The sequence below is a fragment of the Thermothielavioides terrestris genome, chromosome 1 (assembly GCF_000226115.1).
Source record: "Thermothielavioides terrestris NRRL 8126 chromosome 1, complete sequence".
Lineage (NCBI taxonomy): Eukaryota > Fungi > Ascomycota > Sordariomycetes > Sordariales > Chaetomiaceae > Thermothielavioides > Thermothielavioides terrestris.
Window position 1 is genome coordinate 104,725 of NC_016457.1, and position 24,062 is coordinate 128,786.

Here is a 24,062-nt window from a genome sequence, read left to right on the forward strand (position 1 = left end):
CCTATACCTACTCCTATACTTATATCTATTACTAAGGCTACTACTCCTCTAGCTCTACTATCTCTATATTCTACTATTCTCCCTCTTCCTCGACCTTCTAGAGATCGTTTAGGAGTATACGAAGTATAAGGCAAATCTTCTTTATAGCCTACTCGACTATTAAATAAAGGGTATAGAGCAGTAGATAATTAGGACTTACCTTCTAGTTAAGGTCGTTAATAGCTATAGTCAAAGCTTATACCTTTTCTATAGTAGTAGGTAGGATTAGCTTATAGCTATAGTTAAAGTGTTTATAGTGCTAGTAGTATATACTATAGCTATTATAGTTGTAGTAGGTTCTATTGTAGAAGCCTATAAAAGCGGTATATATACAACCTAGGTATAGGATCTTATACTCTATAGTCATTTATAGGGTATAACTAGGGGGTATATTAGAGCGATATAGTAGTGAGCTAGAAAGAAGAGTATATAATTTATTCGACTAGGGGACTATAGCGCTAATTAGAAGAAGGCGTAGCAGGCTCTTTAGAAGTAGTATATAAGGTAGTAGGCTCTACTACAAGCTCTTTAACGCTATTACCCTGCTCTAAAGGAGTAGACAAAGGTATAGGCGATTCGTCTAAGAAGATATTAAAGTACAAAGGTATAGTAGTCTTATACGCTCTAGGGAGCTAGGAATAGTGATAGTGGTAGTAGCTACTATATATACGAATAAGAGGATATATATAGGAAGAAGGAAGCTTAAGCTTCTATAAGCAAGAATTTATACTTCCCCTTAGATCTAAGCGCTCTAATTGGCTAGAACTACGCTTTAGAATTTCTTATAGCCTTATACAACCTACTCCTATACAACCTACTGTTTATAAGGATTTCCTATATTCTAGTTTTTCGCAATGCAGTTGTTCAACTATATACACTCAGGCGCTCTATTGAACAACTAGGGGGTGTGTTACGTCAAGGGTAAGGGGTTTAGAGCTTGGTATAGCGCATTAGCTATAATTTCCCTACTCCTAGATGTATATATACCACGCTCTGTTCAGTCCTTAGCTTTCCTTTGTACTGGAACAATGCACTCTCTTTGCATTCCGATGCTCTGCTACGATCCTACCGTTGTATCTACACATTGCAGCTCGCTGTAGCGTGTCACCATGTCCCTGGGGCCGATCCCATGGCTGTGTTGTGAGAATCGCAGCTCTGGTCCCGGCCTCCTCCCGTATCAAATATGCTATTCTAGGATGCCAGCTCGTAGCTTGTGTGTAGGCCAACCAGATCAGTTTAGGTTGTGCTCCCGCCGAACCCGCGTTGGCGGGAGTGTGGACTACGGGACTGATCTAGGAGGCTCAGAGACTAGGAGTCCACCAAAGTGGAACTGGATACTCCCGGTTGGCCTGGAATGGATGCTTGCTTACTTGCTCGACAGTGAGGCCAGGCCAGTGATAGTACCCCGCACCCCAAGAGATCGAGTCCCGAAGGTTTGCTAATATTTACTCCGCAATTTCGCGGACTAAGCGAACTGACTCTTCGAATCCCATCAAAGGTCAACAATGTCCGCTTCTACTCCCTTCAAAATACTCATCTTCAGCCGGACGACGGCGTATCGGCACGACTCGATCCCGGCCGGCATACGAGCCCTGCACCGGCTCGCCGCAGCTTCCTGCTCGGCAGCCGCTGCCGGAGCCGAGTCCTTCACTGCGGACGACAGCGAGGACCCGTCCGTCTTCACGGCGGCATCCCTGGCGGCATACCGCGTCATTGTCCTCCTGCAGTGCTCCGGGGAATTCCTGGATGGCCAGCAGCTCGACGCGCTCAAGGGCTTCGTCCGATCCGGGGGCGGCGTCGTCGCTGTCCACTGCGCCAGCTTCGCCATGCAGTCTTCCGAGTGGTATGGCCGGCTGGTGGGCGCCGTGTTCGACAACCATCCCGAGCCGCAGCTCGGCCGTCTGGAGATTACAGACCCGGGGCACCCCATCATGACCTGTCGGTGCGCAGGCTCGCAGCAGGAGGAGCGCCCCATCGGGGAACGGACGTGGCTGGATGAGTGGTACAACTTCAAGACGCACCCGCGCGCCGCCAATGACGACCTCCACGTTCTGCTTACGGTGGACGAGAAATCGTACCATGGCGGAGCGCACGGAGACGACCACCCGGTCGCTTGGTGCCACGACTTTGACGGCGGCCGGTGCTTCTACACCTCGCTGGGCCACTTCGACGAGGCGTACGAGGACGACTGGTATATGGGGCAGCTGCTGGGCGGGATCCTCTGGGCCGCCGGTCGGTTGGCCTCAGAATCAGGGGCAAGGCAGAGTCGAGTGAATGGATGAAGGGGGGAAGGGGGAGGGAGGGGGAATAGGTGTAGGAGTAAATGGAACTTGAGGCGGAGTAGTCGTGAGTCGGAGCAATGCCAGCCCTGCTGCCACTGTGCCGTGACGGAGAGGTATTTCCGGACTTGAACGCAGACTTCAAGTTTTGTCGGCCACGATGGTCGGCCTACAAGGCAAGTTCACTGCGAGAGACCCGTGATTAAACGCCGCATTGAAATTTTTACCACTGTGTATTCTGCACTCCATAATGGAACCTATTACCTTGCCAAGCTGACTGGCGCAGTCCGGATTTGGAACTTTTAATTTAAACAAGCCACACCACGTTTCTACACGGTACGTTAATTGCTTGTCCCTTTTCAAAATCATCTGCGCCCCTGTGTAATATCTGCCTATTCGTGAGCAGAGCGAAATGTCAGACGGCACGAGCTATTGGCCGCGCTTCGTCGATGACTTCCTCGGTCGGCTAGAATCCGACCCCGGCGCCCTCTCCGAGGGCTCCCGCGGCCTCCCGGCCTACCGCTTCGATGACGCGTCGGAGCGAGCGTTGCTCGCGACACGCTGTCGCCCCGTGAGCTTCCGGCTGGGCACCGGCGCTTCTCTCTTTACCGACTGCCTGATCCCCGCCATGGTCTCGGCCCGATCCGAGATCATCCTGGTCACCTGCTTCTGGGCGCCATCCGAGTCCCTGACGGCCCTCCATGACGCGCTCACAGCACTTGCCGCTCACCGGCGCTCTCTCATCCGCGGCGCGCTCTCGAGAGGCGACGCCGCCATCCGGCCCCTAACGGTCCGCATATGTCTGTCCTCCCGCTCGCTGCTCCAGAAACTGCTGCACCCCCAGTCCCGCGGCGGCTACATGTACCCTCCGTCTGCTTGGGAGAAGCAGCTTGGGCTTCCCGACCCGGCCTCGCTCGAGGCTGGCGGCATCCAGCTCCAAGTCAAGAGTCTCTTCTTCCTTCCCTTTAGCGTAATGCATCCCAAGTTCGTCATCATCGACAGGCAGCGGGCGTTCGTGCCCAGCTGCAACGTGAGCTGGGAGCCGTGGCTCGAAGCCTGCGTCGAGATCACCGGGGAGGCAGTTCGGTCCCTACTAGTCTTTTACTCACGGACTTGGGGGGATCCGCCTGGCTCGTGGCAGCAGGTCGAGCCTGCGCCCGAGGGTGCAGCTACAGCTACCGAGGGCGTGTCGCTGGACGCCCGTCACGCGGGACTCGTCGTGATTCAGAGCCCTGCTCACCACCGCACAGCTCTTCGTTGTCGCGAGCCGGTCCCGACACTTGTTCTTCCTTCCTCTCACCATGCAAACCCCCGCTTCCGCCCGTTCCCTTGGCAAAAACCTGCGGCGCCGCCCAGCACGCCCCAAAACATCGCCCTGCTTCAGCTCTTCAGCCGAGCACAGCAGTCCATCTACATTCAGACGCCCAACATGACCTGCAGGGCCGTCATTGCCGCCGTACTGGACGCCCTTGCGAGAGGCGTCCATGTCAGCATCGTCACGAACCGCAGCATGATGCTGGCCGAGCAGCTGCTCACCGCCGGCACCACCACTTCCTGGTGCATGTGGTCGCTGGTCCGCCGCTTCCGACGTCTCAGGGCGACAGCGGACGCCCGGTCCGCGGGAGATGGCGGCGGCGGCGGCGATCTGGAAGCCGGCCGTCCAAGCATTGGACGCCTGCAGATCTCATACTTCCGCGCCAAGTCTCGGGGCGGCCGTGAGCTCCGCGAGACGCCCCAGTCTCTGATTCGCACTCCGTCTCGCGGCGAAGAGCCGGTGCACTCGCACCTGAAGCTGACCCTCGTCGACGACACATACGCAGTGCTTGGTTCGGCGAACATGGACCGCGCAAGCTGGTTCACCAGCCAAGAGCTCTCTCTCCTGTTCCACGACCGCGACCTCTGCACCGAGATCAGATCCGGGATCGACAGCGTGCTGGATGGGAGAGTCGACCTCGTTTTCGACTCGGACGATGACGTGCGTGCAATGTAAGGAAGACGGCCCGCCGACCGAACCACGAACGGACCACCGGTGGACGCTGTGCGTCGGCCGTTCTTCTTTGGACCCGGGGTGCTGGCCTGGCCGCGAGTGCACATCTCTGCGCCCGGCCCTTCCAGCCAGCATCCGGTGGCGGCCACAGCGTCCACTACACTACACTACTGTGTAACTGTGTAAAGCCCTCAACGAATGCAACGACGTTCCGGAACGTCGTTCGTCTCTTCCGGCCAAGCTCGGCAGGCCCAAGCCGGGATCCCACCCCTGTCCTCGTCATCAGCCCCGCATGAAGAGCCGCGTCCTTCCGTTCAGGGACATTCAGGAACGAGGCCTCCGAGATTTGCTCAGTCCCACGCCAGTTAAGGGATGCCAACCGACACCCCGGCTCCACCGGCCTTGGCCCTTCGCGGGAACCCGGTTAGCGGAGATTGCGCCGGTTTCTCATACATAACGCCAGCATACCACATGCTCCATCGTTCCCAGTTTCCCGTTCACGGAGTGTGCACTGCAATCCTTGGCTTCCCCTCTCAACCCCCGGTGTGCTCCACTCCCAGCCCTTCAACAGCCGTTCTCCACCCCTCATGTAGTGTACTGCGGTAGTGTATCCGGCTTAGCGTCCGGATGATGCGTGCTCGCCTCTGGCCGTTCTGGGGATGCACTGGCAGCGGGGCCTATCGTCCGACGCGTCACCGGGACGTCCTCCCATCGTGGGCTGCGCACGCTAACGCTAACCGCGCTCCCTTCACGCTTTGACTCTGCCCTGGCTCCGGGGGCGAGCGACGTTATGCCAAGAATGGAAGTCTCGGGAGCTTGTCTTCGCCCAAGGGCCGATACTGTTCCGCCCAGGGTTGAATCACACGGCACCACGCTCCCGTTGATCCGACTGCTTCCTGTCCCAAGCCGGACCTGACTGTCGCTGTCGTGCAGTTAATCCCTACATGCTCCGGCGATCGCGTTGGGAGGGGAGGGGGCATATCCATGGATAAAGACGGAGCACCCTGCCCCTCGCCCTGGCTACCTCCCCTTAGGCTCTCCCCAGCGTCTTTGCCTCGAGCCGCTCAAGTCAGCTAAGCTTCCTTGCTCCGCACCATGGCTCAGAAGCTCCTTCTCGCCGCCGCCCTTGCGGCCAGCGCCCTCGCTGCTCCCGTCGTCGAGGAGCGCCAGAACTGCGGTTCCGTCTGGTAAGCGCATTGAATCCATCCGGGCTGCTTCAACAACCTCGTCTCGCGGCCGGCTCGACTCACATCATGTCCCAGGAGCCAATGCGGCGGCATTGGCTGGTCCGGCGCGACCTGCTGCGCTTCGGGCAATACCTGCGTTGAGCTGAACCCGTACTACTCGCAGTGCCTGCCCAACAGCCAGGTGACTACCTCGACCAGCAAGACCACCTCCACCACCACCAGGAGCAGCACCACCAGCCACAGCAGCGGTCCCACCAGCACGAGCACCACCACCACCAGCAGTCCCGTGGTCACTACCCCGCCGAGTACCTCCATCCCCGGCGGTGCCTCGTCAACGGCCAGCTGGTCCGGCAACCCGTTCTCGGGCGTGCAGATGTGGGCCAACGACTACTACGCCTCCGAGGTCTCGTCGCTGGCCATCCCCAGCATGACGGGCGCCATGGCCACCAAGGCGGCCGAGGTGGCCAAGGTGCCCAGCTTCCAGTGGCTTGACCGCAACGTCACCATCGACACGCTGTTCGCCCACACGCTGTCGCAGATCCGCGCGGCCAACCAGAAAGGCGCCAACCCGCCCTACGCGGGCATCTTCGTGGTCTACGACCTTCCGGACCGCGACTGCGCCGCCGCCGCGTCCAACGGCGAGTTCTCCATCGCGAACAACGGGGCGGCCAACTACAAGACGTACATCGACGCGATCCGGAGCCTCGTCATCCAGTACTCAGACATCCGCATCATCTTCGTCATCGAGCCCGACTCGCTGGCCAACATGGTGACCAACCTGAACGTGGCCAAGTGCGCCAACGCCGAGTCGACCTACAAGGAGTTGACCGTCTACGCGCTGCAGCAGCTGAACCTGCCCAACGTGGCCATGTACCTGGACGCCGGCCACGCCGGCTGGCTCGGCTGGCCCGCCAACATCCAGCCGGCCGCCAACCTCTTCGCCGAGATCTACACGAGCGCCGGCAAGCCGGCCGCCGTGCGCGGCCTCGCCACCAACGTGGCCAACTACAACGGCTGGAGCCTGGCCACGCCGCCCTCGTACACCCAGGGCGACCCCAACTACGACGAGAGCCACTACGTCCAGGCCCTCGCCCCGCTGCTCACCGCCAACGGCTTCCCCGCCCACTTCATCACCGACACCGGCCGCAACGGCAAGCAGCCGACCGGTATGTCCTCCGTCCCCTTTTCACACTCCCAAACCTCCTGAATACTTAGGTTCTAACTCCCGTGCAGGACAACGGCAATGGGGAGACTGGTGCAACGTTATCGGAACTGGTGGGTTCTTTTTTTTTTTTTTTTTGTCCCTTTTTTCTTTGGCTGAATATGTTCTTGTTGGCTAACTTTTCTCGCTGGCAGGCTTCGGCGTGCGCCCGACGACAAACACCGGCCTCGACATCGAGGACGCCTTCGTCTGGGTCAAGCCCGGCGGCGAGTGCGACGGCACGAGCAACACGACCTCTCCCCGCTACGACTACCACTGCGGCCTGTCGGACGCGCTGCAGCCTGCTCCGGAGGCCGGCACTTGGTTCCAGGCCTACTTCGAGCAGCTCCTGACCAACGCCAACCCGCCCTTCTAAGCATGAGTACCTAAGATGCACACGAGAAGCATGGCGTGGAGATCAGTTTTTTTTACTGCCAGCGTGGGCCCGGTCACTCAGTCTACTCTAGCTGGGACGACTGTTTGATTTCTGGCATGTACATAGCATCCTATTCTATTATTGCCCTTTGGAAGCAAAATAGACTTGTTCATATCTCTTGCTGGCGTCGTGTTATAATAGCTCGCCTTATGAATATCCTCGCAAGAGGACTCATTCAACGACAGTGATTGATTAAGGATTCGTCATGGGCCTCATTGTCCCTCGTGCCCTCCCAGCTTCCCTCCATATATGCGAGACGCGTAGGTTGTCTACAAGTTAATATATATTCCGTATTCCCCCAACTTATGGACTTGCTTTCCTTACGTAATCTGTGCTCCCAGAGAACTGGCGCCGATCGTGTTTCAATTTCAGCCGAGAATGTAAGCAGGGGAACGGGAGCGCCGCCGTCTTGGCACAGGCCAACATCGCTGGAGCCTGAGTTTTGTTTTTCATGACACACTCACACTGCCGATTTGAATCTCTCCTCTCTCCTCATTGACTCCCCGCGGCCTACATTCAAGCTGGGCGCGCAGAAGTTTGGACCCCACAACCAAGCCAATATATTACTCGCGAACTACTCCGTAGTCCGTTGTACAGTACCTCCAGGTTATTTTCTGTCCCTCGTCAAGGGTGTCAGCCTAATGCGCATCCCGGACTCTCCCCCCTCCCGGCCGCCCTCGCTCCCCTCTCCCGCATCCCGATGCCGCGCGTGAGTAGGCTGCGGCGCCAGCTGCGGCCCGGCGGTCGCCTCGCGGCATCCTGGGTCAAGACTGCGGTCCTGGTCACGGCCTTCTGCCTGACGGCGCTCTACCTCTTCGCCAGGCATTTTGGCGCCAGCGAGTCGGTCCGGCTCGAGCGCCACATGAATTCGGGCCCGCTGCTGCACCCGCTGAAGCCGGTCAAGAGCAGCGTCGACTGGGGTGCCGTCCAGTGCCACTATCCGCCCCGGCAGGAGCCCAAAGGAGTGCCCCGGCCGCCCAGAGGCGCCGCGCTGCCCCGGATCCAGGCCCGGTTTGGGAAGGAACCGGCCAAGGTGCGCAAGAAGCGCGAGGACCGGAGGAAGTCGGTGCTGCGGCTCGCCAGGAGGTCCTGGGACAGCTACCGCATCTACGCCTGGAAGAAGGACGCCCTGCAGCCGCTGTCCCGCGCCGGCAAGGACCAGTTCTCCGGTTGGGCCGCCACCCTGGTCGACTCGCTGGATACGCTCTGGATCATGGGTCTCCGGGACGAGTTCGACGAGGCCGTGGCCGCCGTGGCCGAGATCGACTTTGGCTCCTGTACTTCCCACCGAGTCAACATCTTCGAGACCAACATCCGCTATCTCGGCGGCCTGCTGAGCGCCTACGACCTGAGCGGGCGCAAGGTCCTGCTGCAGAAGGCCGTCGAGCTGGGCGACCTCATCTACAGTGGCTTCGACACGGCGAACCGAATGCCCGTCGACAACATCGATTTCGCTGCCGCAAAGGCCGGATCCGGCCTCGTCGTCGAGGACACGGTCGTCTCGGCGTCACCGGGGACCTTGACGCTGGAGATGACGCGCCTCTCGCAGCTGACCGGCGACCCCAAGTACTACGACGCCATCGCGCCCATCGTCGAGCTCTTCTACCGCGGCCAGAACCAGACCGCCCTTCCGGGGCTGTTTCCCATGTTCGTCTCGATGCTCCGGGAGGACGTCACAACGGGCGGCACCTTCACCCTCGGCGGCGGCGCTGATTCGCTCTACGAATACTTCCCCAAGATGCACGCTCTCCTCTCGGGGGCGGACCCCAAACTCGAAACCCTGACGCGCGGCTTCATGGACGCCGCCAAGCAACACCTCTTCTTCCGCCCCATGGTCCCCGACAACGACGACATCCTCATCAGCGGCAACGTCAACGTCGACGCGGACGGCGCCCCGCGCTTGGACCCGGAGACGGAGCACCTGACCTGCTTCATCGGCGGCACGTTCGCCCTGGCAGGCCGCCTGCTCCGGAGCGAGGAGGACGTGGAGGTCGGCGCCCGGCTCACCCGCGGCTGCGTCTACGCCTACCAGGCCTTCGCCACGGGCATCATGCCCGAGCGGCTGAACATGGTGGCCTGCGAGCGCGGTGCCGGTGCCGAGCCGTGCCGGTGGGACGAGGACAAGTGGGTGGCCGAGCGGGAGAAGCGGCCCGAGTACAAGCCGCACCTGCCCAAGGGGTTCACCACCGCCAAGGACCCCCGGTACATCCTCCGCCCCGAGGCCATCGAGAGCGTCTTCTACATGTACCGCATCACCGGCGACAGCCGGTGGCAGGACGTGGCCTGGAACATGTTCCGCGCCGTAGCCAAGGGCACCGCCACGGAGCTCGGCAGCGCCGCCCTTCTCGACGTCACCGTGTCCAAGTGGCCGCCGCCGCTGGACGATTACATGGAGGTGAGCTCAACCATCCCGTGCTCCTCTGGGAGTACAACCCTGTTCTTGACCATGCTCAACTTACCTGGTTCGTCAGAGCTTCTGGATCGCCGAGACGCTCAAGTACTTCTACCTCGTCTTCTCGCCGCCGGACTTGATCAGCCTCGACGAATATGTGCTCAACACCGAGGCCCATCCCTTCCGACGGCCGGCCGCGTAGTAGCCAGTCCGGGGGCCATGTTTCTCGGTGTGGTTGATCCCAAGTCGTCGAGCCGTGTGTAGGAGTAGATTCAAAACTGTTGCATAGCAAGGCTATAGCAGACTCGGGGGGGTTAGGTTAAGAGGGGGGGGGGGGGGGGTGCGGGCCGAGGACAGCTCGCGCCCCGGGCTCTCTGTGTTGGCCAATTTAACGACGCTACCTACTTTTGTTTCTATGTTCGGAATGCAATGAAGGACGCGAAAGTCAAGAGGAGCTTTCGTCGGCTCGCGCCCGCCGATGCGGACGATATCTGCCACGGATTTTGGACAGAGACAGGATTGACATGGATTACATTTGACCTTGTCGTGTCCCTACTTGGGAGCATTACGAATCGGGTACGTTAACCGGTGTTACTTTCTATTATGTCGGCTGCCGGTGAGCTTGGTTAGCGTCTTAGAAATTCGGAGGAGATGAGTTCCTACGAGGGCTGCGAGACATTCGAGATGTAGCGAGTTGTAGCTCACGGTCCATTCACTCCCTAGGCATGCATTTGTATCGTCTAAGCAAGCAGCTTCTCAACCGCGTGGGCTGTTGAGCCTCTTGCTCCTCCTTCTCCTCGCCGCAATCATCAACAACCGTCATCCGGTCACTCACTTTCCTTTTCGTCATCCAACTCTCCAGAGTCAACCGAAGCGCACAGGGTTGCCAGCCCGGCCAAACGGTTCCCGCTTTTCCAATATCCTGCCAACGATCTACTTCCACCTCCTCGGCGGTGTGGCCAACAGAGGTGGTTCCTACGCCTTCGGGAGCGTCAGCTCCTACCCTACCGATGACATCATCTTTTGCTTCTACTGGCCTGATAGTCCTGCATAATCGTCTGGTGGGTCGGCCGGTCAGCCACCTAACGGTCCCCGGCCGCAGTTGTAGTTTGTACGTCTGGCATCCGCCTCACCGGAGCCCTGGTGATGCGGTGGCACGCAATATTAGTATACAGGAAGATTGATAGTAAGTGTGATAATGGATTCAAAGTGGGGAGGCTCCCGCCACTGCCAAGATATCTTAGCAATGTATATAGGGCGTATAGGCTATACAGGGTAAACCCTATATAGTGCAACCCTAACTTAGAGCCTAACCTAGATAGGGTCATTATCTATTTATATATATAGTAGTATCTAGTATTAAGTGCTAGGCTATAAGAAAAAAGGCAATGCCCTTACTACGCTAATCCTCGAATTGATCCTCCTTCCTAATCTAGTAATTCATTCCTTCTGAACATCCTCCTCCTCGTAGTATCGCGCTAGTTTAACACCTTTGCTAGTGTACGTACTACGCTATATATTCGGGGCTAGGCTAGCTACTATAATAGTCGAAGCTACTAGCGAAGGCGGCTCTACAATATGCTTAACTAGTATAGATGCCTTCTTAGGCATTATAGGCTATAGCGTTGTAGACTACGATGCCGACGTATACTCTACTGGGGCCATTGGCGTAGACACCTCCTATAAGGAGTTCCTCGTCGATAGAGTAGCTAGTATAGGCGCTTTTCGTAAGGAGGTCTTTATCGATAGGTCGATCGGTATAGGCGCCTCCTATAAGGAGGTCCTCGTCGATGGACTTGCTGTAGGTGCTTCTAGCTACGGAGCTTTACCCGTAGTCGCTAGAAGCTACGGTGTAGCCAACGCTAAGTTCTAGGGGTGGTTACGTAAGCGCTTAGCGGGTGTTGTAGCGCCTATAGCCTTCTCCGTAGCCTTGCCCACGGCTTTGCCTATAGCCGTTTTTACGGCTTTGCCTACGGTCTCGATATTCTTCTAGGGCCGACTATATAGGCGCTTGACTAGGACTTTGGCTTCCTCCTTCTTCTATACTATGTCTATAGGTGGGTCGATGCCTAGGCGCTTCTAATATTCTTCTATAACCTTAGGCGTATATCGTATTTTATATAGCGATTTCCAAGCGTTGTAGTATACACTAAGGTTCTTCTACTAGATTAAATACTTGATCCGTATACTAGTTGTAGTATATTAGAGGATATGTTCCACTTCGTAGTTATTGTTAAATTTGTAATCTTCTAACTAATTGGAGGCCTAGGAATCTTCTACTAGGCTAGCCTCCAGTTCGACGTAGCTATATAGATCTTCTCCTAGCGGTATAGGCGAGAGGTGCTCTACAGAGATGACTAGGTAGATTCCTATATAGCTTAGGAGATCGAGTTTATAAGCTAGGTAGCTGATATAGCGCTTAATAGGAAATGGCCTAGCGCACTGTTATAATAACTTCCGAGGCAAGTTGCTAGGTGTCACGGCAAGGCAAAACAAGTGCTAGATGACTCGTAGCTGAATTGATCCTCGATTGACGAAGACTTCAAGTCTAAGGAGAGAGAGGAAAACTATCAATATATAGGTAGAAAACTGTGCTCAAATACCTTAGGTGGTATATATAGACAATTTGCAGTGGAGCTACAATTTGCAGTAGGGCTACAAAGTCTATATATTGTAGGGTAAGATATAGTTCGCCTTATTAGCGTGTTTTTCCTTATCGGTAAGTCAACCCCTCCTTCCTAATCTGGAAGTCGACTCGAATCCTATAAATCTATTAACTCGGGAGGTCACGTAAGTATATAGTCATGTGATAGGTCTATATATAAGTTATATGACGGTGGTTAATGTACTATACTGTTATATCACCCCCCCCTCGAAAAAGCGTCGTGCCTATACGACGAATACGTTGTAGTCCTCCGCTAGCTATTAGTAATTAGAAGAATTGGTTTATAAGCTTATTTTTTACGAAGTTTATACAATTGAGTTCTATAGGACTTAGAAATCTACCCTATAGCTTATTAGGCTATATAAGATACTATATCTAGGCTAGTAGATATATAAGGGAGCTAGGATAAAATGTCATCCTACGACCTTATAGTAGGTTTATATATATATACGACGTCTCTTAGATCGAGTTGGATCGCGTTGTCCTTTAGGTACTAGTAGGTTATTATTTAGGTATTTATTATCGAAGTAATCCTCTTTATAAGCTTTTAGCTATTATAGCAATTGCTAAGGTAGTCTAGCTATATAGAGGAATTCCTTATAGAACTCCTAAAGGCGGTGTAGTATATTCTTGAAATTAGTAGTGTTATACTATTTAAGGTCCTCGCCTTAATCGATCTATTGAACGTAATACTAGAGTTTCCCTTTAAATATCTAGGAGGCAAAAATCTTTTCGACTTGCTATTCCAATTCGCTATCTACCTCAATTAGCGGCTTAGGCTAGGGTTCCTAACCTAGTAATAGGTTATTTAATACCCTTTGGAGTCGATCTAGGGTAAATATTAGGTATATCTTCTAGGTCTTAGGTAGCTTTAGCTTATAGGAATAACCCTTTTTAGCAATAATCGGAAAAGGTCTAGCGACTAGGTAGTCGAGCTTATCGTTTAGTTGGTTTATCTACTAGTGGCCCTTTGTAATATAGACCTTCTAACTAACTTTAAATTCTTCTAGTTGCCGATACTTATCCGCTTACCGCTTTTAGGCTTCCTAGGCTTTCTATATACTTTCCTTAGCGAATTAGATAATAAAATTGATTTTAGAGAGTATCTTCTATACTTTAGTGTAATTAAGCTTGTCTTTAGTACTACTAAATTCTTAAATATACTTTTACTAATTATAGGTCATCTAGGGGAGTATACTAGTCTCGACTTTGAATAAGGCGAGGCTAGTAGATAAGTAGAGTAAAATAGTTTAAGTAAAATCTATTGTAGATAGTAATTCTAACCAATTGTCTTAGAAATAGTTAATAAAGGGGTATAGACGCTAGTCGAGGTATTGATTTATAATTTTAATCTACCTATCTGTCTAAGGGTACTCTAAAGAAGAGAGGTATAGGTTAATTCTAAGGATTTTATAGAACTCGTCTTAGAATACCGAGATAAACTAAGGGCCTTAGTCCAAAGTGATTGATTCTAGGGCTCTATAGGTACATTAAATGTATTAGTAGTAGAGTTATATTATCTCTTTAGTAGTAGTAGTCTTATAGTAGAGAAGTGAATAGCTATACTTCCCTAGGCGATCTATTATAACGAAGACTTAGTTATAGCCTAACTTGTCTTAGGGTATTATATAGAAGTCTATAGTAATATACTACTAAGGTTTTATAGGGACTTCTAAGGGCTTAAGGAGGCCTAGTAGTTTGTTATAGGGTATATAGGAACTTCGGTAGGTCTAGCAATTCCTAACAAACTTATCGATATCTCCTATTTGCCTTAGCTAGAAGTATTGTCTCTAGACCAACTCTTATATCTTATTCTTACCTAAGTAGGCTATAGAGATCTAGTTGTAGATCTTAGCTAATAAATAGGTTTATAGGTAACTATCTAATAGAATTATTAGCCTCTCTCCCTTTAATAGAAGGCTACTATCGCTTAGGGTCTAATTGATATCATTTTAGTAGACGAGCTCTTAGAAACTCTCTAGGGCTTTACTCTCTTAGTTTGCTTTGAGGATAGTATCTACTAGTTTATATCCTTCAAGTCGTTGTAGACGAGATAGCTCAAATTCGTTGGCTTCGATTTAATAGATTATATACTATAAGTCGTACTTAGTAGGCTCCTTAGATAGCAACTCTAGCTCCTTTAGGATCTATAAGTCTAGCTTGCTCTTAGGGAGGACTATCTAGGTATAGTAAGCTTCTTAGACTTCCTTCTAGGTAGTAAGCTCCTTAGCCTTATAGGATAGGGCATTAGCAACAATATTCTATTTGCTAGGTCAATAGACGATTTAAAAATCTAGGGCAAAGAGGAGCTTAGCTTATCTAGTTTATTGTATATTGAGTAGCCTCTTTTATATAAAGTATTACAACGTATAGTAGTCGAATAAGATATTGAACTACTATTAGAGGCTAAGTAGTATTGGGTATTATTCTTCAATGGTATATATAATAGCAAAGAGCTCCTTGTTATAAATAAGGTAATTGCTTTCTAGTTTAGATATCGTTCTTGAGAAGAACGCGACAAGATGCTAACTATTGTTGTATTTCTATTAGAAGACTCTAGCTATAACTCTATTGGATACGTCGACTTCGATTTAGCTCTTTCTAGTAGGATCGTAGTATTTAAGGAGTAGGATATTGGTTATTCGCCTCTTAAGTTCTTAGAAGGCTTCTTTATACTCTTTAGTCTACTTGAATAGTTTTCCTTTAACGATTAGGCGCTATAGGGGATATACAATCCTTCTATACTTATAGACAAATTGACGATAAAAGTTGTAGAATCTAAAGAAGGTTTATACTCTTTATATAGTAGTAGGTTAGTCCTAAGAAACTACTATCTCGATCTTTTTTAGGTCTACTTAGATACCTTTAGTATTGATGATGAACCTAAGGAACTTAGTTTCAATAATATAGAATTCGTATTTCTTAATATCTGCCTAGAGACCTACTTCGTATAGCTTTTAGAGGATAAGCTATATATATTTATAGTGCTCTTCCTCGTTCTAAGAGTAGATGATTAGGTTATCGATATAGGCGATTATAAATATATTGAGGTACTTAAAGAACTAGGAATTAACGAATCGCTAAAAGGTAGTAAATCTATTATATAAGCTAAACGATAGGACCTTATAGTAGAATTGACTATATTAGGTTTAGAAGGTTGTTAGGTCTTCGCTTCTAGGGGTAAGTCGGATTTAGTAGAAGGCTTGTCGAATATCGATCTTAATAAAGATTTTAGTATTTCCTAGTTATTATAAAGTTTTATTAATATAGGGTAGTAGATAGCGATCCTTGACAATAATCTTATTTAGAGCTTGGTAGTCGATATAAAATCTCTAAGTCCTATCTCCTTTAATAGCGAAGAGTATAAGGGAGCTATATAAGGTAATACTTAGCTCGATAAAACCCTTCTATAGGTTCTTAACTAAGTACTTTTTTATAGTCTCTAGCTAGTTAAGGGTATAGGAGTATAGAGGGCTTACTCGCTAAGGTGGCGGTCCAGTGAGTTTAATTTTATAGTCGTATTTACACTTTGGTAGTATCTTATTAGATTCCTTTTTTAAGAATATATTAGCAAATTCAGTAAAGTAAAGGTACTTCGTAATCACTTCCTTGACTTAGGCTTAGACCTCTTCGTCTTCGTCGTCGAGAAGTTTATTAGTCTTTTTAGCCTTAATAGCTTAGTCGATCTAGGCAATTGTAATAAACCTTAGTATAGAATTCCCTTATCGGTTTCCTTTAAGGAACATTTTGTCAAAGGCTATAGTAGAGATGACTATAGCTTTGATTAGGTCTTTTAGAATCTATAGTCGTTCACCCTCTTTTGCCTAGGAGGTGGCCTATTCCTCCTCTTCTTTAGGTGTTATAGGTCGAGTATAAGTTCTTAGAGGGATGAATTCCTTGCCCTTTAATACCTAGTCTATCTTCTAGAGGCTATCGTCCTATATACCTCTAAACAATATCTTCTAAGGGGGTTTCTTAAGGGGTTTAATAAGATTATTCCTAGTAGTATACGTTTTAGAGACTTTAAGTTATATTGATTAGTATAATCCTAGGCTTGTCTTAGGTTGTACTAATCGATATATTCTTAGATCTTTAATAGGTTATACTAATTAGTAGAATTTATTAGGTAAAGGTTTAAAGAGTGTTTCTCTACGCTTTAGTATTTATAGCTACTATTAAGCCTTTTAACATTGATTTTAATACTCTATTGCTTAGTCTCTCTATTTAGTATCCTTTTAGTATTTAGGGTTTAGTACTTTAGGAACAAAGGAGTTATAAGAAATCTTAAGGATATAATTCTATTCTAGATTATATAGTTTATTTTTAAGCTAGATCAATCGATATTAGCGAATATCTAGTAGAATATTATAGTAAACGAGCTACTATTAGCCTAGTAATAGCTAATGCTCCTTCTCTATATCGAGGGCTAAGAATAGAGTGTCCTTCTATATTCTTCTATTAATTTAGAGGTCGAGTCTTAGGATCGAGTCAATAAGGTCTATAGATCGGCCTTAAAAGTCTTTTATAGAGATCGGAGTCTTAAGTAGTGTCCCTTTAACACTGAGTTTCTTAGCGATTCGCTTTATATAGGTTCGATCAAAGAAGGTATATCCATTTGCTCTAAAGTCAATGAGTATAATAATAGTAATGCTAGTTTTATTAATAGCTAATATATAGGAGAAAGAGAGACTTTAACTACCTATAAGCTATTGAAGGTCTACCTAAATAATTACTAACTTAATATCTAGCTCTAAGCTAGAGTCTACTTTCCTTAGGGCTCTTAGTTTTCTAATTCGGTAGTCTTAGTCTTATTTTCTTTAACTAAGTTCATTATTTTCTCTAGGTCTACCTTTATCTTCTTAATTATAGCTATAATACGTTTTAGGCATTACGCCTTTATATAACTAGTCTCCTAGCAATAGAAGTATTTACTCTTCTTTTTTAAAGTATTATACTCCTTCTAAAAGAGCTTAGAAGATCCTAATTTAGCTTTACCTCTATTAGAACTATCTAGCTAAAGGGTCTTTTCTTTCTTCTTTATAGGAGCTAATCCTCTATTTAGTTGTCTAGATCTTAGTAAATTAGATTTTCTATCTTTTCGATCCTTCTTAGCTATCTCTTAGAGCAAGGAGAACTAGTGTCCAAGGCGAGTAAAGTCGTTAAAGTTGACATTTAGATCGATTAGGTCTTTTACTATCTAGAAATATAGGCTTTAAAAGAGTCGAGTATAGAATTCTTCTTTCTACTTATCTTTAGGCTTTTTAGACTTAGTAGTAAGGTAGATAAACTTAGTAAAGAACTTACAATAGAGCGTAGATCCTATCTTTAGGATTATAAAATCGTTCTTTATATAACGAAGTTCAATAGGATCAGTGTAAAATCTATCTAGGAAGTCGAATAACTTATTAAGATTAGTGATTAGCTCTACTATATCCTCCTCGAAGTAAAGTATAAAAGCTTCTATTACTTTACTATCGATAAAGGACATTATATATCTAAATTTCAAGTCCTTTATTAGAAACAATTTATAGTTCCCTTTAATCTTCTAAAGTATAGCTACCTTCTAGACTAAATATTTTAGGTCTTTGTTATTAATGAACTTCTTAGGGTTAATAATCTTCGTAGTTTTTATATAGGTTGTAGGTTTAAGAGTCTTTTCAATCGTCGAAATTAGACGATCGAGGTTATATAACTCTATATATATCTCGGTTTACGTCGGTTCGATTTAGGTCGAGGATATAGCTTAGCTTTATAGATCGACTATATTAGTAATCTTCTTAAGAAGTTCCGTCTTCTCGTCTTTTAATACTATCTTATTGTATAAGAGTACCTCGACTTAGGCGTATAAAGTAGAAAGTTCTTTAGAATTAGGGATATTGCCTTGTTTTTACTTAAACTATTAAACCTTTATAAATAGCATTGCTATCGAATTGGCTAGCGTATTATAGGTAACTTATAGGGCTATAGCCTATCCAATTACTATATTACACTATATAATAATTAATCGAATTATCTTAATAAGATTATCGCTTTATAATTGATCGACCTATTCGGTGTTTAATAGCTATATCTCCTTAGGAGCAATTGGTTTATTATCCTAAGGGAAATAGGCAATAGCAATATACTTATTCTTAAACTTTAAATAGTATTTAATTAAATTTATCTCTTATTCCTTAGCTAAATATTTAATCTAACTAATTTAGTCGAAAAACTTAGAAACAAGATTTATAAGTTTATATTCCTCAATTAAGTCGGTAGTTATTTAGGTTTAAAAGCTAAACGGAGTTAAATCGCCAATCTTTAATCGAATTTAGGTACTTCGGTTACCTTCTACATTGAACTTATAGAGATCTACCGGATTAATCTTCTAGGTGTTCTAGCCCTATTCGGTAGGCCTAGGAGTATAACCTACGTTCTCTGTCTTATAAGCTATTGTTAGTATTATACCTCTTTTAGGACTTTTTCTATCGATCGATATAGTTGAATCGCTTTAACAGAGTAATCGTACTACTTGCCGCTAGTCGATCGGAGGTTACTTCGCTATTAGCAATCTATTGTATACTTGACGGTTTGTCCTCGGTGCTAATTGGTTCCTAGCCAACTTGTTGCACTACACTGTTGGCAAGTCGAAGGTTCTATTGGAGATTCGGGTTCCCTAGCCAACTAAACTAGTCCTATCGAGAAAGACTATATTAGATATTATATCGCCTTCGTAGGCCTATAGTAGAGAGATTTAAAGTAATATTATAGCAAGGTAAAACAAATGTTGGATAACTTATAGCTAAATTGATCTTCGATTGACAAAGACTTTAAGTCTAAGGAGAGAGAGGAAAACTATTAATATATAGGTAGAAAACTATATTTAAATACCTTAGGTAATGTATATAGACAATTTGTAGTAGAGCTGTAATTTGCAGTAGAGCTACAAAGTCTATATATTGCGGGGTAAGACGCGGTTCGCCTTATTAGCGCGTTTTTCCTTATTGGTAAGTCAACCCCTCCTTCCTAATCCGGAAGTCGACTCGAATCCTATAAATCCACCAACTCGGGAGGTCACGTAAGTGTATAGTCATGTGACAGGTCCGTGCGCGAGTTATATAACGGTGGTTAGCGTGCTGTGCTGTCACACTAGGCAAGTAGTAACTATAGTAGAGCCGAAGGTAAACCTTATTGTCGACGTTGAATTCTATTTGACGGTGGTGGCTATCGTAGTAGCGTTTAGCTTATATAGTAGCGAAATCTATTGCTAGTTGTACTTCGTAGCGTAGATCCTCTTATAGAGTAGGTAGATTTACTAAAGTAGCTACGCTTAGATTAGCTACGATTATATTGAGTAGTCTTTACAGTTTGAATCTATACAACTACTTATATAGCGACGAACGGATAGGAGCCGAATAGACGTTGTTGAGGTTCTATTGTAATAGAGGGATAATATCGATCTAGTTGCTAGTTAGGAACTCAAAGGTGTAGAAACGTAGGGCGATTTCTATAGTCTGATTCTTATACTTTGCTAGACTATCTACCTATAGATAGTACGTAGTTGTTATTAGTAGCTTAGTGCCCTGATACTCCTATATACTGGTCTAGAGGTCTAACGTAAACTTATAGTTGTGATTTAAAATAATAGCTAATAGTATACCCTAGTCTAATAGAAGCAGTTAGCGTATAAGGATATAGCCCTAATCCTTTGTAGAGTACTTGCCATTGCCTAGCAATAGGAGGGTTCGTTTACTGCTCTTATAGGATATAGTTATTATTACATCGAAAGTGTTGTATTTATCTAGTTGCTAGGGTAAGCCTTTTGATAGTACATTGAAAAGGCTTACAATGAAGTCGATAGCAATAACTTGTATTAGTAGTGTATTACTTAGTTAAATTAGCTAGTATTTGCTAATTAGCTTCTATCGATCTATAGTATTGAGATAGTATAATGGGCAATGTACAATGTACTTTTTGACTTTATAGGTCTTGTTGACTATAGAAATGCTATATAAGTTATAGAGTATATGTTCTACGTTGAAGTGGTACTTAGTATTGTGTACTAGGCTAAGTATCTCCTTGATTATGTCAAATAGTATATAAAGAAGGTGTACGCTATACAGCTAGATATTGTAAATTAGGCTATCGACTATTGTAAATGGTAGCTTAGGACGCGAAAAAACTCTGGTGCCTTTACCGGTTTAGCCACCAGTGAGATCTTCTATAATAGCCTTGTACTTCGAATCCTCTTTGTATATAGCAATGAACTTCTACTAGAGCGATTCCTCTATATAGGCTTTAGCGAAAGCGAATATTACGTTGTTGAGTACAATGAGGCCCTTAGGGTATTCGATAGGGTCCTCTATCGCTTTTAGCCGGCTTAAGGTGTCTAGTACAAAATTGAGACGGCTAGGCAGATGGTATAGCCAAAGGTTGTACTCTAAGAGGTAAACCAAGGCTATAATAAGCCGTTGATTAGCCCGATTAGTCGACGAAGTATTGAGCTAGGTTTGTACTACGATGCTATAAATGGCTATATAATTCGTAAGGACGTTAACTAGTAACCTAGCTAAGTAGATTATAGTCTAGAGCTTCTTGACTACCTAGACTAGGTATACGACCTCCTGTTTAGAAGGTCTATAGCGTATCTTAGCCTTTGTAAGGCATTAGCTAAGGAACATCATTAGGAGCATTTGGTTCAAAGGAATTGGAGTGCTAGGCTCCTATACGTAGCCGTTGTATAGGTAGAATACTATTACACCGAATCTGCATTCTAGGTAGCTGTTAATCTATATAAAGAGCTGCTTATTAGGATCGAAGTAGTGTAAAATAGTTGGATTTTCCTTATATATCACTGCCTAGATCGCTTCGAATAACAGCTTCTCTATTGGCGTAGGCTTAAAGGTCGTTTTTATATAATAAGCGGTTCTCTTAGAGACGTTGCTAGTCTTAATATAGCCTTCCTTACGGCCTTTCCTTAGTAATATAGTTTTATAAGCCTATAGAGGCTCTACCAACTATATATAATATAGGATTAGGTACTATAGAAAACCTATAGCGCCAATATATTGCTTAAGAGCCTTAAGAGTATATAGAAAGGCGAGCTGCTTAAAGGCTTTAATACGTTGTATAGTCGTTGTAAGGCCTAGACTGTCGACGTAGAAGCCGAGTAACTCTACGCTCGAATATCCAATGTATAACTTGGTGGGCGATAGGGCGATGTTCTTAATAGCGAAGAGGCTAAATATTGTGTCTAGATAGCGTATATAATCCTCGGTATTGTCCAAATAGATAACAATGTTGTCAATAAAGGCTTATATATACAACGAGTATAGCCTTAGGAGCTAGTCTATAATACGTTGAACGTATATTAGCGAGTTGTAGTAGCCTATTAGGTACACTGTAGGCTGCTCAAGGCTATATAGGCTGATTAGAATAAATTAATTGCAATATAGAGGATAAATGCTAAACTAGTAGAAAAACGATATAGTATCGATCGCTATAATGAAGTGCTTACTACGCAACTTGGCGATGATTTCCAACTATAGAGGTAGAGGGTAGTTATTAGGCACCGTTATATAGTTCAAACTCTGTAGATCGATTACAACTTTGCCTTTAAGCTCTCCGTTGTAGCTAGGTCGCTATACTACGAATATAGGGTATACGAAAGAAGTAGCTTAGGTGGCCTAGGTTATATAGCCTTGCTTATATAGGTTGTCGAATATCTTGTCGAGTACTTTACAATCTTTCTTGCTTAGTAGATATAATTAGGTATTGACTTTCTAGTGCTACTAGCCCTCTACTAGAGGTATATATATCAGTTTGTTAGGGCTCTACTAGACAAGGCCTTTATCCTTCCAAAGGCTAGGGTATCGTTCAATGACTTCGATAAACCGGTTAGCGATGTCGAGATCCTTAGCGTATATATACACGCCGTCTTTAGTGATAATTTCGGATAGGCTTAGATCTATACAAAGGCCTAAGGTAGACTGCTTTTCTAGAATAAACGGCTTGCCCGCTAGCTCGTTAGGGTCGTTGACCTATACTAGTTGGAAGATATAATCGCTCATTAGCGTAGTAGAATCATTGTCGTTGAACTAGCTAACTAAAGTAGCCTTCGTAAGGTTGATGGTTGAAATAGCTAGCTTATAAACGTTGTAGCTATATTGCGCTATAGCTGTAATACGATTATTAAATATAAACTCGCTATTGACTAGTATAACCGTGGTAGACTACGTTGCTAAAGAAGGGGGCTTGATATCTATAGCTACTACTAGGGTGGCTATTATAGCTATTGCGGTACTAGCTACTAGAGTGGTCAAAGCTAAAGTCTAGGAGTATACTAGGAAACCGCTATCTTTACATTCGTAGATCTTGCTTACTAGGTATCGCTTTGGAATCTTAATAATACTATACAAAGTATTCTTAATAGTAGCTACCTTGGCGGTTTTAGCTATAACTACAGTATAGTAAATGGCTAGGTGTTCTAAGTAGAATATAAAGGACTAGCCTTTTAGAAGTAGCTTATATTCGACTAGGATTTCTACTTCTTGATTTAGTAGTAGTATAATTATACGAGTAGTCTTGACCTTATATATATAGGGAGCTAAATATACGTTTATAGCAAATAGAATAGTGAACTTAAGGGCCTAGAAGTCGACTTTCTTCGTATTATAGTTGATTAGGGTATAGTAGCTATCTAGGAAGTCATTGCCGAGTAGTAGATTAGGTCCTAGTGAATCTACAACCTAGGTAGAGTAGGTAAACTTATATAAGGTGGGCTTGCTATCCTCTATCTTGGCTAGGAAGATAGTAAAGGTGGCCTACTATAAGAGAGCGAGCTTCTTATTATCTATACCTATTACCTTACCTTTATAGCGTTCAACAGTGTAATTAAGGTGGTTTAATAAGTTTCGACCGATAATAGAACGGCTAGCTCCTAGATTAAGGTACACTTCTAGTTCCTCACTATCTTCCTTTGTATAGGTGGCAATACAAAGGTGGGTATAGTTGCCTAAAAGGCTGTCAATGCTGTTATTCGCCTTTAGGGCAAGGGCTTCCTTAACTTAATAGGCGACGTTGGCGGCCTTAGGCTCGTGGTCAGAGGCTAACTCGGCTATAGATTCTGTTGCCTTAGCAATAGACTCCTCTCTAAGGTCTTCGAGGTCTGCTAGATAGCGGAAAATACCATTCTTTACATCTTTATAAAACTTCAAATGCCGAAATAGGGCGTTATAAGAGCTTAGAGTAGTATTATAGAAGCTATAAGTATAGCGCTTAGGTATAGCTTAATTCGCCTTATAGTTCTTCTAGGTGCGTTGCAGTCCTATACCCTTGTAGGTTTTAATGTATTATCGCACTTCCTATTTAGCTTAGAAGGTCTTATAGCACTTATAGTATATAAGCTCTGAATTAATGACTATATATACGATCTCTAATTCTTAGGATAATACTATAGTAGATATATTAGAGTGTTCCGATATAGTATCTAAGGTGTTAGTATCATTCTTAGACTTGGGATTAGCTATAAAATACGTATAGTCGTAGTGCCAATTGCGTTTATAGTCGTTACAACGGTCCTTCTAGTCGTTGCACCGATTCTTCCGATTATCGTGTTGGTCGTTATAGTGGCGGTCGTCCTTTTTATAGTTATAGCGATCGTACTCTTAGGGCTAACGGTCGTCCTAATCTCGGTTATAGTTGGCTAGTCGGTAGTAGTCTCTACTACGGTAGTACCGATCCTTATAATTGCTTTAAGACTTATTAGCCTAATATTAGAGCGTCTATTTAACCTTTTCTTCCTCTTTGCTCTTGTCCTTGCTATTTAGCTTTTTCTATATATTAGGGAACTTCGTTGTAGCTATAGATTTGAGTATAGCCTACAATTGCTCCTATTT

At 46.2% G+C, this 24,062-nt stretch overlaps 4 protein-coding genes across 4 annotated transcripts; all 4 read left to right on the forward strand.

Annotated features, from left to right (window-relative positions):
- Positions 1-1,544: 1,544 nt before the first annotated feature.
- On the forward strand, positions 1,545-2,321 carry THITE_39363 (uncharacterized protein; the record flags this gene model as incomplete). Its single annotated transcript, XM_003648496.1, has 1 exon — positions 1,545-2,321. One exon carries the CDS (start codon positions 1,545-1,547, stop codon positions 2,319-2,321), a length of 777 nt encoding a protein of 258 aa, XP_003648544.1.
- Positions 2,322-2,730: 409 nt separating this feature from the next.
- Positions 2,731-4,308, forward strand: THITE_2041135 (uncharacterized protein; the record flags this gene model as incomplete). The annotated part of the gene is made up of 1 exon (XM_003648497.1): positions 2,731-4,308. The coding sequence occupies one exon, from the start codon at positions 2,731-2,733 to the stop codon at positions 4,306-4,308; it is 1,578 nt and encodes a 525-aa protein (XP_003648545.1).
- Positions 4,309-4,851: 543 nt separating this feature from the next.
- THITE_126432 (glycoside hydrolase family 6 protein) lies at positions 4,852-7,250 on the forward strand. Its single transcript, XM_003648498.1, has 4 exons — positions 4,852-5,492; positions 5,568-6,658; positions 6,726-6,767; positions 6,849-7,250. Exons 1-4 carry the CDS (start codon positions 5,401-5,403, stop codon positions 7,067-7,069), a joined length of 1,446 nt encoding a protein of 481 aa, XP_003648546.1. The 5' UTR covers positions 4,852-5,400; the 3' UTR covers positions 7,070-7,250.
- A 269-nt stretch (positions 7,251-7,519) lies between these two features.
- Positions 7,520-9,851, forward strand: THITE_2106126 (glycoside hydrolase family 47 protein). Its single transcript, XM_003648499.1, has 2 exons — positions 7,520-9,524; positions 9,601-9,851. Exons 1-2 carry the CDS (start codon positions 7,830-7,832, stop codon positions 9,721-9,723), a joined length of 1,818 nt encoding a protein of 605 aa, XP_003648547.1. The 5' UTR covers positions 7,520-7,829; the 3' UTR covers positions 9,724-9,851.
- The last annotated feature ends 14,211 nt before the right edge of the window (positions 9,852-24,062 follow it).